The sequence below is a fragment of the Cydia strobilella genome, chromosome Z (genome assembly GCF_947568885.1).
Source record: "Cydia strobilella chromosome Z, ilCydStro3.1, whole genome shotgun sequence".
NCBI classification, from domain to species: Eukaryota; Metazoa; Arthropoda; class Insecta; order Lepidoptera; family Tortricidae; genus Cydia; species Cydia strobilella.
In genome coordinates, this window is record NC_086068.1 from 10,688,190 (window position 1) to 10,703,943 (window position 15,754).

The 15,754-nt window shown below is 36.3% G+C and overlaps 1 protein-coding gene across 1 annotated transcript in view; it reads right to left on the minus strand.

The window, feature by feature from the left end:
* Positions 1–4,055: 4,055 nt before the first annotated feature.
* The window catches only part of LOC134755088 (formin-binding protein 4-like), a 38,011-nt gene continuing 26,312 nt past the window's right edge, over positions 4,056–15,754 (minus strand). Inside the window, exons 7-8 of the mRNA XM_063691566.1 lie at positions 15,132–15,200; positions 4,056–13,525 (exon numbers count right to left, since the gene is read on the minus strand). Of these exons, the coding sequence (XP_063547636.1) occupies positions 13,466–13,525; positions 15,132–15,200 (129 nt within the window). The 3' untranslated portion in view covers positions 4,056–13,465. The remainder of the gene's footprint in view (positions 13,526–15,131; positions 15,201–15,754) is intronic.

Here is a 15,754-nt window from a genome sequence, read left to right on the forward strand (position 1 = left end):
TCTCGACAATACTATCGCCTCATACCTAATATGTTTAAAAAAAACAACAACCTTCATAAAACCAATAAAACTCAAGACCAATAAAAACGGGAAACTTTCTATGGATTTATTTTTTACAAAGTGGCCCGTTCTTATCGCGTTTGAGGGTAGATGGTAAGTTCTCACCTACTCTTCTTCTCAATATGCCCTCAAACATCTCATTTCCATGATGTCTGACCACGTACAAGTGCACCACGAAAACGATAAACAGCAGAAGCAGGATGGCGAAAGTCACCACTAAATGAGTAAATAAACATTTTTCTCCTCGTGTGAACTTTGAAGCTGGTCTTGGTTTAGGGTAGACAGCTGCGCTTCTACTTGTACCTGCAGCTTGACCATCGTTTGACCCAAGCTTTTGTAGATTGAACATTTGTTTCGGAAATCTTATTGTCAGAAAATGAAGGCGCGTTGCTTATGGGCGGTGAAGACATTCTTGACGTACTTACCTGTAATATTTTGAGCCACCTAGATTTTTTACCGGTAGGGACTTTTAAATAACAATGAAGTTTAGCATTATCGATATCATCATTCATGATACCATACGCCATGATGATTATTACCATTCATCGTGGTCACCAATAAGGATCAAACAAAGATCAAAATCTTTTTCGAATGTATCAAAAGACCAGGAAGCACGCATCTAAACCTTAATACAACAAAATATTGTCTTCGGTTACCGCGATAGTTACTCATAAAATAAAACTATGAAAACGGATTATATCGCGTATATTGAATTTATAATACATCCCGACGTTTCGAACCCTTTACAGCGTTCGTGGTCAACGGGTGACTGAGTAAAAATTACAAAGTGCAAAAATACCCACATACTAAAAATAATGAACCATCATAGACTAAACAATACAATACAAATTTACTAAAATAAATGGAGGAAAAATGTGTAAAACTTACAAATGTGACTATAAAAACAGATTTTTAACAATAGTGACAGTAATGAAATTCGACACCTACAATTTCAGGGATCCCTGTTTGCGTGTCATAAAATTGGAGCTTCGGGGACCACGGGGATCAAGCGCCATCTTGAAAAGTATAAGTCTTTTTTGGTTTTTCTTTTTTTCTCGGAATATCTGGGTTTAATGTGAATACTGTGTATGGCAAAACGAAAGCTTATTAAATTCCACACTATAAAGTTATACAACACCATGTCCCAAAAACGAAGCCTTTTTCTAGAAATAGGGCTTACAAGTTACAAGGGAAGCTTACAAGTTTCCATACATTTTTTTTTTCGTGGTTGGGTAGATAATGTTTTTGTGTTCCCAAAATTGGTAAAAAAATTATACAAATATTTTTTTCTGACCCGTCTTAAAATGAAATTTTAGTAGATGATTAAGTATAACCTTTTGACTTCTGAGCCATATTTCTAGAAGAAAGCTCCGTTTTAGGGACATGGTGTTTTATACCTTTTTTGTGTAGAACTTAATAAGCTTTTGTTTCGCTATACACAGTATTCACATTTAACCCAGATATTCTGAGAAAAACCGAAAAACCAAAAAAGACATACTTTTCAAGATAGCGTTTGATCCCCGTGGTCCCCGAAGCTCCAATTTTATGACACGCAAACAGGGATCCCTGAAATTGTAGGTGTCAAATTTCATTAATGTCACTATTGTTTGGACCCCATTTAAGACCTAAAATCTGTTTTTATAGTCACATTTTTAAGTTTTACACATTTTTCCTCCATTTATTTTAGTAAATTTGTATTGCATAGCACTCGTGTACCAATTATGGATCTACTGATGTCTATTTTATTGAAATCCACTCAATAGTTTAGGCGCTAGAAGTAAAAATATGATTTACTATTCGGCGTCCTCTCAAGGCAGCTGTATTGATTTTTCTTTAATAAAACAGGTGTAAACAGGTTGTGAAGGGCAAGAGGAATCTACCAATATGTCGTCTTAAAAAATCCGTCCAGTATCCTGAGCTACAGGGTGTACTGATTTTCAGTATTTAAACCCATAACCCTACTTTCTGTTTAAGTCGCAGTCGAGTAAAATGTTGATATTGGAGTAGAACGTGTACAAATTATTCCTCCAAGTTTCATATTAAGAGAATATCCCCTGAAAGGGTATAAGCGCTAAATCTGGTTTCAGCTATTATTTTCTATAACAAGATGTATTTTTTCCGCAAAGTTATCTAGGACTTATTTGTTTAGAATTTAATAAGCTTTAATGTTGCCTTACACCATATTTTCCAAGAGAACGTATATTTAGAGTAAAACGCAAATTTCTCCAGGATGGTACACATTTTCCAAGATGGCTGCGATTCCTCGAGGTCTCCAAATGTCAAATAGTGTGGACATGAAAAAAGAGACCTTTAATTAACATGCATACCAAATTTCATATCTTTGGAAAGATTTCGAGGCGAGACTTAATCCGGTTGTACTATAAACAAATCATATACAAATAGATCAATAAAGGTGATACCTGTCGATTATTTTACGTTAGTGAAATTTTACATCGGCCAGCTGCAAAAACAACTTTTCGTTCCTAACCCCGTCACCATAGTGGCGCGGCCGGCTCGTGGCGATAGCAAGGGGCACAAAGCGGGGCGGAAGGCCGTTAACGCGTCTGGAGTGGTTGTAATTTTGTGGACGTGTGGGTGATTACGAGAGCCCGGAATTCTCGTAGCATTTTTGAGATAAATTATTATAAGACTGCATGTTTACTTCTACACGTAATCATATTTTACATATTGTATTCTGTATTTATCGATATACATATGTATAATCGGAAGTCGATAAACGAGAAGTCCCTATGACAGCTCAAAAATGCTACGAGAATTCCGGGCTCTGGTGATTACCATTGCCCGCTGACTCCCATTACCCGGTTCTGCCCTAGGTACCTATCAATATTGATACTTCATAAATCTAAGGGTAGAGTGAGGGTGGTAGTTTGTAGACCTATAATATAGCAAGTGGTTGAACAATTTCCATTTTTTTGTTTATTTGAAACGGCTAATTACTTACCTATCTACGGATTAAATACCTACGTTTAGTCATCACCCAGCTCCATCTCCAAGACCTAGTACAGACCTTTATCTCCAGTGATACTAAATCATACAAGCTGTGGAAAATAACATTACACAGCCAAAGAAAATACAGATTAGCCATTGGCAGACAGCCACATTTTTTTTACTATATTGTAGATTAAACTATTTTGTTTTAAATAAGTCGTTCCGTTTGTTTCCTAGTAGTTACACAAATTGATAACGTCCAGGGATCGACCCCGGATTTAACTTGTAGGCATGTGGTATGTTAACATTTTTTTTAAACAAGTTAGGACCAAGTAACTAATTGAAGAAATATCTCAGAAACCAACTTATTGTGTCAATACTGCCACAACATACTACGCACTTGCGTTTACCTTATGTATAAAAGTATCGTTTTGGCAAATAAGAACCTTATTTTTTTGTTTAAACATCGACTGACTTTTACAATTTTAAAGTTAGCGATTAGAGCTTATTTATTATTAGGGCCCTTATTTTGCTGTGCCCATTTCAAATTTCAGTTTGCGGTTTCAGAGAAAAAAAACGCCTAGCTGTGACGGACGGACAGAGATTGTTCCGTGAACACACAATCACAACACAGTTAAGACTAGAGTCGGATCACGCTAAGTTATTATCCGAAGAGCTACGTCAAGTATGACGGCTTATGGCTTACGGCTTAGGGACATGTGTGCATGCGCATTCTTACTGCCAAATCTGTGCAAAGTTAGCGTGGTCAGTCTAACAAGAAATCGTTCGCAAGTGCATAAACAGCGGGGCAAGCACAAGTAACTTGACGGGATAAAGGCAATCTTACTCTTACTAATTATTAAAAAGTTATCTTACACGAGGAGAGTCACGTTATTGCTTATGCTAACCCCCTGTATTTTGATTTAATGTTTGTTTGTTTTCCCAACTGCTTTATACGGAAGGACGAACTGTAGGGAATTCTGTTTTAGAACATTGACTAAATTATTAACTAATATATCGCTAGCATGAGCAATAAAAAACCCAAGTTTTAAAAAATTCACAAATGTTTATTGCAATGTCATTACAAAAATAATGCGTACATACACACACAGACAAATTTTAAAGTAAGCACCTTAATAAATATAAAACATTCGCACGTATCTTGCACAATTTGCACATAAAACAGATTACAGCCAAATAATTTAATTTCCTACCCATTTTCACTTTGTCAGTGACATGAGGTCTCTAGCAACTTTCATATGGTAATAAAAATCCATTTATTTACAAGGTACGAAATGGGTCGGAAATTATATTCTTTGACTGCACATTCAAGTGTCAAAAAGCCCTGAGCACTATCTGCCGCATGACATTAAGTGTACTTTGACGTTGTACCCATGTTGTACCATTGATTGGAAATATGCCTGCAGAAGGCAAATATTATTGGAAATTCCACTTAATATAGACAACTTAAAGTCCCGTCCAAACTAATTATATGCCACGCTGTGTTGCGCAAGCGGTGTTTTATATTCGTCGGGCGGGGCACATAAGTTGGAACGAGCTCATACCAAAGCCGACCAACAACCAACACACTGACCGTTTTTTGTTCCGTCTGCGGTCCGCCCGCATGGTCGACGAAGGGATCGTGCCTTTATGCTTTAAAAATTTAATTCATGTGTATTTGGACGCTACGCAGACGTATCACTAAAGATAAATCTTAAAATTAAATGAATCCACCAGCGGAAAAATGTCTTAAACCGTAATTTTTCCAACAGCTTAGGTTCGTGTAAACTGTATAGCCAAAGCATATTACTCTGTCGCTGAAACGAATTCAAGCGTAGATCACTTTTTCGCTGGTGTTACGAAGTTGCGCAGAAAATAAAGACTTACAAAATATGTTTTTACTTAAAAATATTATTTCATTCTAAACATTTAGGTATATTATAAATGTTAAAATGTATTTTAAATTGGATTCATATGTACAACATTGTAGTATTTATGATAATTCGCTTCGTCATATAAATTAAAAGAGATGACTGAATCCCGAGCTCCGTATAGGATTCCGATAGGTATCCCAATCTTGTTCCCTACGAATCCCGTGATTAAACTTCCTAATAGGCAATTGTCACTTGCTTTGTTTTACTGTAGGCGGAAAATTTACGCAGTAACAGCAGTCACAACTACTTGATGCTAGCGCAGAACCATACATTATAGCTTTGACAAAGCATTGGTGGCAAACTTTTAAGAAGAGCCAACCGCAGTACTAAAATTTCGAAGACCCACAAAGTTCGATTTTAAATACTAAATATCCTAAAAGCATTTTTATTATCCTAAAAGCATTTTACCTCCAAAAGCTCGCTCGGTTTGTGAGCGACGTATTGCTGACTGCATTGTTCTTGAATACGAATCTAAAGATGCGTCCAGACCTAAAACGAATGCGCCGCAAGTGCTTAACATTGCGCGCCTAAATATACATCTCATGCAAAGTTTGCAACGGGCAACATAGGTACTAACAGCAAACATGCGTGCGCACTTGCTAAATCTGCACGCACCTTAAATACCATATAGTTCTAAACACACTAAAAAATACGTAAACAGTATTTAAAAGAAAATGTTTTAACCAAGGGCAAGTAACAAGAATTATTTAAAAACTGGGGCGCCTAACAAAATTAAGTAGGTACCTATTTAAAAAAAAAAACAATGATAAATGTGTAATATTAACGTGACAGCGCGGTGGAAGTGTTTTTTTACGGGAATTTTTCCTATTTGTGACGTTTTCCAACAAAAGGTACCACATTGTCGCTTGTCGATAAGGTTGATTTCTAATTGAAGCTATATGGAAATAGCGCCTTACTGACAAGCGACAATAAGTACCCTTTTGGTTGAAAATGGCACATTTGGTTATTCAAGACTATTTGTTTAAGTTTGACATTTCTTCGATAAACTTTCCAAACATTAAGGTGTATTCACGACCGACCGCAGAATGCAATTGCAAGAGAAAATGGGGTGCTAAAAGCGTGGGCAGAACAAAATTGTTTTTATAGGTTCGTGAAAATGTAAAGAATGCCACTTGCGGTTTAATAAGTAGGAGCGAATAAGTATTTTAAAAGTTACACAAGTTAGTACTTACGTTTCTATAAACGTCGGTGATAACGAGATCAACTAGTTTCGTCATTTACGTTAAAGTCGTGCAAACCCAATGTGCATACAAATATGGTGACTTGATGAGACTGCCGTCTTGAACCACACTAAAACTACTAAGGCAAGTGATATTTCACACTTCAACTTTAACATAAACGATGATGGCATTTTAATTTCCTTACTGTATCTGGTGAGTTCTGGTGTGCTTTTCACATGTTACACAGCGCAACTACTGTAGATACTACGACCATTTTAAACACAAATTTGCATTTCATAGTTTCGGATAGTATCTAAGTTTAAGTTTAGTTTTTTAAGTGCATAAATGTTTAAAATGTAAAAATGAGCGCTATCTCGCCAACAAACTGCAATCGCAGTTTGGCGAGGAATATAATTATAAGAAAATTGTTGTGATGTACATTGAGATAAATAAATTTAAAAAAAGAGCATTCACGGCTACAAACTCAAAAGCGCAAAATATTGGGTTCCTAATATTGCATTCCAATAAAGGCATCCATGTCATGTCTAGTAAATTTAGTAAGCTTATTAATAGGTACTTATTATAATGTGTCACATGAAGATTGAAAGCGGAAAGATAAAAATGTGAACTGATAATGCCAGGAGTTTTCAATCTTCATATAAATAACACGTTATTGATAAAAAGTGGCTGTTTATTTAAATTTTTTATAATTAAATGGATATTTAGGAAAATGTTTGAATACCTATTTGAAGCACATGCAGCTTTAGTGTTAGCACATGAAAAATAGTAGTTAGCAGTATCACAAAACTTCATGGTCTATATCTTGCACACACACAAAAAAGAGGAATTAACTGAAATTATAGGCAAAGCATATATAATGTAATACTATTTAAACTAGAAGGAAATTTAGGTAGTGTAAGTAACGTAAGATGCAGGTGGCGCCTCGGCACTAAAATGAAAAGGCAGATATTTGTTACACCGACATGTTTTACAGTAATGTAAAATCGACCCTAAATAATACTTATTTGGATTATTGTCTTATGTTTTAGAACTCGTAGTTACGAAACCAACACCAAGTAAAACGATTTTGTACTCATTAAGGCTTTACAAATTTAATATAGTTAGTAATAGTAATGAAAAATTATTAAATAACCCTGTCAAATTTTACATCAAAGTTACCCGGAATACTCCATATAGTTAGAAATCAACTGTAGGGCTTGCATTCCGGAATTTCGAAATTCCGGAATCTTGGACAGATTTTCCCAACTACGTTTGTATGGGAAGGTGCAATTCGGCCGAGCTTGCTGGGAACTCAAGTACGCAAAAAAAAACACCTGTATAGGTACACTACCCAACTAACTATTAAAATTACATTATTACATGTTTTTTACATAAATAAGGAAAGTATCTAAAAAAAAATCAATTTACCTTTTTTAACTAAATGATCTGCAATAACGACGAGAGGTTAGAAATCAAATTTTAGTGAACCATATTAGTCTCAAATAATAATAATTTCAATCATCAATATCAATACCGCCTGCAGTTACACCCGCGGGCCGGCGTGCGAATGTGAATCACACCTTAAATGAATTTATGCGATGTTTTTAGTTATTATTGTTGTGAAATGTTCGCAAAGAAATGAAACTGTGTACTGTTTAACCAGCATTGATAATCAATATTTTTATTTTTCAATACATACAAGTAGAGTAATCTGCATGTTGTTTTATAGTAAATCCAGACGGTGTTGTTTCATAAGGTTTATATTACGCGACCTAAACAAGTAATTAAGTTTTAATATTATTGTAAACATTTATTGACATTTATGCATTCTCTAATATGACATATAGTTAATTAATATTAACTATATTGTTTCACATTAATTGAATCTATTTATAAATTAACCTGGACATTTAACATTTAATATTTAGCATCATTATTTTATTATTTTACTAATTTTCTAAACGAACTTGACATTTAACGTTGCATAAACGTCGATAAAATATAAAGTTATAAATATAGATTTTATTGCTATTTGTATGAGATGCATGTAATTACCTAGACTTAAGAAAATTGAGTGCCCTGACAGGGTGTCATGTACCTACCATCCTCAAACTGTAACACCTAATGTATTATGAACATGACTGCAATACAATAAAGAATAAAGAATTATGTAGAATTATTATTTATCTACGCTGTAATTACTTGACTTGACGAACTTGGATAATAATATAAACCTCACGAAATAAGGCCATACAGCAACAAGCAGATTGTTACTAACGCTGTTTTGTATGAAACACTCTTTATAAACTGACTTCTCTCTGGAATTTCAACGAATTGATCATAAAGTTACAGATATGTTGTACCAGATGACTAACCTAATGGAGTATTTTATATTTATTCTAGAATGCGTTCGGCTCGCAATTGCTACTATCGCACATAGCCACTTCAGACTTACGAAAAACACCAGGGAATACTATACCGTTCAATCTAACTAGCACTGCTCAATATGATTGGATGATGGAATATGGAACAGCGGACTAAAGACAAATCAGGATGTTTCTTCAATAGGCTATCCCGAACGAGGAAATTGTCGCGTAAAGCACCGCAAACATCGAAAGTCGAAATTTCGTTATCTGCCCGGTCTGTGTAGTTGTGCGCCGCTCGATGCATCGTGGTCTCGTGCATGCGGGTCTCCGGAACAGACTAGACCGCAGTTAGAGTTCTGATCGTTGTAGTACCTAGGGCACCCAGGTGTCAAAAAACCTGATGTTGCCAGGTCGAAAGTCGAAACGAAGTCAAACTGCGATCTAATAATTATGCACACGACACTTCTAGAGACCCTGCACTATATGGGCGCCAATTGCATCGCGTGGATACTCGTTCTAAGCGGATCCGTTTAATAGGGTGCCACAGTTTTTTTAATAAGAAAATATCAATACTGTTTCGGGTGATTTGTTAGCCGTTTGTCTGGCTCGCATTTGGTCCAGGTCGCTGTTTGTCCAATTAGCGTTTGGTCCAATACTCAATTTGCCCTAAAATCCGGACCAACAGCGAATTGACTTAGTAGCAGTTGGTTCCAATCGGAGTTCGCCGTATATGCATTTTGACATACTAGCTGCTCGCCTTAAAAGCAGTTTGTCCTATACGCAAATCGTCTTTTCCCCTATAGGGATAGATGGTTTTTTTTTTTCACCGATCCCTAACAGTGGAGATAGGTGGAAAAAAATCCATGTATCCCTTCCAGTGGAGACAGCCCGGTAGGGATAGGTGGAACAGGCGGTTCTTTTCGTCATCCATTGAAGTAGTAGAAATGAAAATGTATCAAAGTTGCTTTGCTCCCTTAAGTAACTATTTTCACTAACTTTATATATCGATAGTATGGATTTATCGATATCAATAGTATCGATAATCTTCTTTCCGTGTGCTATTATTAGTCTTCCAGCTTCACAAACGAATTGTTCTAACATACATTAACTAAAACTAATAACTCTGGCTGTTCGATTAGTTCCGAAGCGCTTTCTCCCCGTCCAGCAATGTGTGCTTTCCTAGCTCGCCAGGAATGAGTAGTTTTGTGGCAGTTCTTTTTTTTTGTAGTTTCGGAGCGCTTTCTCCCCCTCCAGCAATGCGTGCTTTCCTAGCTCGACAGGAATGAGTAGTTTTGTGGCAGTTCTTATTTTTTTTTGTAGTTCCGGAGCGCTTTCTCCCCGTCCAGCGATGCGTGCTTTCCTAGCTCACCAGGAATGAGTAGTTTTGTGGCAGTTCTTATTTCGTTCTGGGTCAAAGTAATCTTCTTTCAGTGTGCTTATTAGTCTTCCAGCTTCACAAGCGATTGATTTGTTCCAACTTATCGTTGACCAAATCGTTCATGATTTTTCTTGAGATTCCGACGTAGATATCTGTACACTTTTTTAATACTTGGAAGATGTATATTTTGAAGTTGTTGTACTTCTTTCTTGGCGTCTTCTTGCTGTTCTTCTTCTTTTTCGGGCTCAGACCCCCTGCAGGTTCCGGGGACTTGAGCGCTTTTTTCGGAACTTTATAGGGCGCCATTTTGTTTTTATATTTGTTTTTAATTTACAATCTAAGATAACTACGATACGATGCTAAATCAATTCGCTGGTGGTCCGGATTTTAAGACAAATTGCGTATTGGACTAAACGCTAATTGGACAAACAGCGACCTGGACCAAATGCGAGCCAGACAAACCGCTAACAAATCTAAGCCGGATTCCTTTAACTTCCTGTTTAAAAATTTGTATTTGTGATTCTATTGGAATTGGGTAAGTACATATTAATATTTACAAGATATGTCACAACAATTATAAAATTTTAACAATCAGACAAGTAGGTATATTATTAAAATTGTTAAGTTGTCGCGCCAATCATGTGCTAGCCCGGCAGTGTAGTGATAATTTTAACTGAAAGACTTATTGTGAGAAATCTCCCTGCGATCTTGACCAAATCATCGGTCCACCTCCTGGCGACCTTAGCACGCTGCATTTTAAATCTACTAAGATAAACACTAAGCCAAATGGCAAACCGAGATATGTGTTAGTGTTTAATCAATAGGTAACAAACGCTTTATATGGAGTATTGTATTGTAGTTCGGGCGATTTTTAAATAGAGTATTCCCAGTTGTATTTTTAGTTAGAAGGAAGTTTTGTTATTCCACCACCATCAAAACTATGATATCTTATACGAATTCTTAAAACTACTGCCAACGTGTCATTTTCATCGTTAAGATTGTCTAGCATTTACTAACGTGTTTATTACTGATATTGATATATGTACACTCAAAAGCTATTAAGACCAAAGGGACATCATTTGAAAAAATTTGTACACTATATTTTCATTGCCTGAAATACCGCACGCTATCTACTTGCGCGTGTCGCAGCATTATTTAAATTGGCGCGCCATGGCGACTGTAAAGATGCATCCACACCGCTGTTAACTGTTGTGGGGAAAAACGTAAGTAACTAGGTAAATTACCTAATGTTACCGTGTTGCCCCACAAAAGTTCACTGCGCTATGGATGCACCTTCACATCGAAACTCGCTAAGCTCAAGATGATAGAAACGATACCAGTAAAATTTACATTTATGGTAAAACGGTGAAAATGGAGCAGGTGGGGACTTCAAAATTTTAAATTTGCTCATTAATTAAGCTTTCTATCAGCACTATATTGAAATAATATAAAAGCGATTTCAAAGAACAGACTGGGACACAGATAAATGAATGTAATGTATTTTTTGTCAGATGACTTGAGTGATAAATACCATTAATATTTAACTTGAAATGATGCTGAAGTCCACAATTATTTTCACGGTTACCTACTAGCATTCGGTATTTAAAAACAAGCAACTACAAACAAACGACGCAAAAACACACATTCAACCTTCTTAGCGACGAGCGAAAAATTTACATCCTTATTTTAAGATTGTATCAAATCTTCTTGACATTAAGATAGTTTACGGCTACTATCTTAGAAAAAAAGCGTTATAAACTATAACCGTAAATTATAACTTATAACGGTCCCATCCAGAAAAAAACATGTAGTTTGGCATTCAGGTAGCAAAATGAACATCCCACTTACGAGTAATATTGTTGCATTTGAATGCAGCGACATTCAGTAAGAGGTTAGAAAGAGAAAGTTCTATTTTTAGTACGTACATGCCAAGCTTCACGTTTATTTCTGTCAGAACCTTATTTGAAGATAAGAACCCATTAGAACTTTATTTACATTATAATGGCTAGAATTCAGCCCTCGGTCTGCTTCATTTCTACACTCTTAATTTCACGAGACAGTTGACAGTTTCTTAAATTATCTACGACGTAATTATCGACCTAATTATGTACTATTTTGTTTGGTACTATTCAGTTAGCTGCTAAAAATTACGTATCAAGGAGAACAAATTAATATATACTATAAAACTAATAATAGCGAGGTCGTCCAATTCATAAGTTTTTAAATGCCATAGGCTTAAAACTATACGCATAGCGAAATAAATCGACAATTGTAATTATGTCCTGTTTACCCAGTGAGAACAGGTAACGTCAATATTCAGTACAGTACACACACAGTCACCTGCAATAATGTGTTGCCCAACGAACCAACAATATCGGACATGATCTTATCTGCAGAGCGGTTTGGATAGGCGTCTACTACACTAGCCCTGTGCACATGTTTGTATGGTAATGGATTATGAACATTAACGAAACTTTGTTGACGACGTACACACATTCATACCTTGAAGTATCGCCGCGGTTCGAAGATGGTTCCTCTTATTCAACTCTTAAAGAACTCGCGCACTAATTCGCTCATGCTCATCGTGTGGTGACACATATTTATGCGCGTTTCGTCGTGTAACACATTATTTCAAGGTGGATACAAAATAATAAAAAATGACGAATATTATCTCTAAATGCACAAACATAATAAATTTAATACGTAATTATTGGTTACAGAAATCAATAATGACATACAACGGGAACTTGTGCACAATCGAGGAAAGCAAAGTTTTTACATTTTTATCTCTACCTCTATGCCGTGAAGGTTTAAAAGCGACACGCATTTGCTTTTCATGACTGCTAAAATTGTTGTATGTCAAAAATATATTTCACTGTGTTTCCAATTATAGATATTTGTTACTTCAATAAGGAGGTATGCGAATCAAATTGTTTTCGTGTAAAATATTTTGTAATTATAAAATATTCAATTGGTTGCTTTAAAAATTATTATTACTGCAAAAGCAACATGAAAATTTCATTGGGGGCGGCGAGGGCGAAATTATAAAATTAAAATTAGGTACGTCATTAAAATGAATGCATGATTAAAATGATTAAAATAAAAATAAAAACAATATATCGTTAGACATACTAACATTTTAAAATTATACGTGCATTTTGTCGTTACGCGAGATACGTTTCGGAGAGTGTAGGTCACCATTTTCAATCACCTAGACTGCAGTGCGTTGACAGTATGCCAAGGGTGTCGTTCGGCGCGCGGGCCGCTAGGCTCGCTATGATAAAACTGGTTGAAGGTGGTCTTGCGCCGGCGTTTCCCGGAAATCGGGTCCGGGGTTCTCCAGTCTCAGTGCTTGAATTTAAAGACCTAGGTTCTCCGAAACATGTCGTGCGTAATTCAAAATTCACGTGTGTAAAACTGTAATAAAACCATCCGTCAATCACAAAGTTAAAGTAATCATGTAATGTTACAGCTGGTTATGTTCAGAAAGCAAGAGATAAAATACTATGAACCGCCCGCGTTTTGTATTATGGTGGAAGACACATTGGTGGTCATCCTAATAATTACATATTACCTAATATTAAATATGGCTTTATCTTACATAATATTGCTTCTGACTTGTGTGTTGTGATTCTCAATGATGTTCTGCAGGACTTCCTGAGAAGCAAAAGAAAAGGTGTTAACTTTTTCGGCAAGGTCCCAGAGGTGTGCAAATTGTTTATTTTTTATTTATTTTTATACCACGTCGCTGGCAATCAAGCATGTGCAATGCTTTGGGTAATACTAATTATAATTATTAACTTTGATGGTTTTGTTCTTGAATATGAAAAAAAAACTATTTAACACATACTTTATGTAAAAAAAAACGGTTCATGAAAATAATTGCCGACTTTTGCATTTTGTTTACAATAATAAATAGATACATACATACATAGTTTGAAATAATGAGGAAACATCAAAAAAGTATACCTGTAAGGAATTACTTTTAAATTGTTAAAACAATAGGGTTGTTTCCACATGTTAAATTTTATAACTAAATCTAGTTATATAGATAGAAAATATATAGGTATAATAAAAAAATACAAGACCTGTTTGAACAAAAAAAAAATTAACTTCCTCATAGGAAAATAATAATATCCGATTCCTTACATTTTATTTAAAAAAAATATTGTATGGGAACAATATACAAAATCGCAATTTTCTTGTTTTCAATACATCGAAACGGCTTCTAAGCAATAGCGACATTACATCGTGACGTCACGATGTATTGCCATTTTGTTAGAAGCGTTTCGTCAATAAAGTGCGGGTGCCAGACTTTGACCATTATTGTGTTTTGTATTGCTTTAAGACAATGGGTCCCATTCAGACAGAAAAAGCGCTGGTGGCCTAGCGGTAAGAGCGTGCGACTTGCAATCCGAAGGTCGCAGGTTCAAACCCTGGCTCGTACCAATGAGTTTTTCAGAACTTATGTACGAAATATCATTTGATATTTTACCAGTCGCTTTTCGGTGAAAGAAAACATCGTGAGGAAACCGGACTAATCCCAACAAGGCCTAGTTTCCCCTCTGGGTTGGAAGTTCAGATGGCAGTCGCTTTCGTAAAAACTAGTGCCTACGCCAATTCTTGGGATTAGTTGCCAAGCGGACCCCAGGCTCCCATGAGCCGTGGCAAAATGCCGGGACAACGCGAGGAAGATGATGATGGTCCCATACAGACATTCGATTCTCAAAATAAATCTGATCGACTGATACCATTAATAAAAAACCGGCCAAGTGCGAGTCGGACTCGCGCGCGAAGGGTTCCGTACCATTACGGAAAAAAACAGCAACAAAATCACGTTCGTTGTATGGGAGCCCCATTTAAATATTTATATTATTCTGTTTTTAGTATTAGTTGTTGTAGCGGCAACAGAAATACATCATCTGTGAAAATTTCAACTGTCTAGCTATCACGGTTCATGAGATACAGCCTGGTGACAGACAGACAGACGGACGGACAGACGGACAGCGGAGTCTTAGTAATAGGGTCGCGTTTTTACCCTTTGGGTACGGAACCCTAAAAATTTACAAATACCCTATTAATCGTTGTTTATCGGTAAGTAAGAATCAAATGAATAATATCGTCATTCATTAGTTCCATTTCAATTTTATTTATTTTATTTCATTATTTAAAAGTAACTATTCTCTTATTGACAGTTATCTGGTCCGCATCCGCACACATGTTAAATTCAACGTGTTTATAGTTTTGAACCTGAAATACGTACCCTTTCTTTTTCTCCGCACATGTTCAGCCTTGCTTTTAATTTGTTGTACCCGTTAACTGACTCCGCCTGCTGTAAATTTAATAAATTGGCTTTCAATTTGCTGCCCGAATATTACAAAGTTCTATGTTACATTTTCAAGATAGTTAAAATTCGACTTAATGTCACTATGATAAAGTGAAATTTGAACTTTATCATAGTAGTTCGATAAAAGTGAAACTTAGAAGTAGTTAGTTTGTGCCGGTTCTAGCCCCTCCTCCTCCTCCCGTTCTAGACCAAAACTTTTCCGCTAGGGGGCGCCACTAGTTAGTTTGGCAAAGATCCGTCAGATGGCGCCACTAGTTAGTTTGGCAAAGATCCGCTAGATGGCGCCACTTGCTAGTTCCATAAAAGTCCGCCAGAGGCGCCACTAGTTAGTTCTAAAAATATCCGCTATGAAATGTATAGATGGCGCCACTTGTTAGTTCCGCAATGATCCCCGCTAGATGGCGCCACTGTGTATGTGTAAGAGCGCCTGTTGTTATTTTCATAGCAAATCCGTTAGATGGCGCCACTTGTGAGTTCCATAGAAATCCGCCAGAGGCGCCACTAGTTAGTTTGGCAAAGATCCGTGAGATGGCGCCACT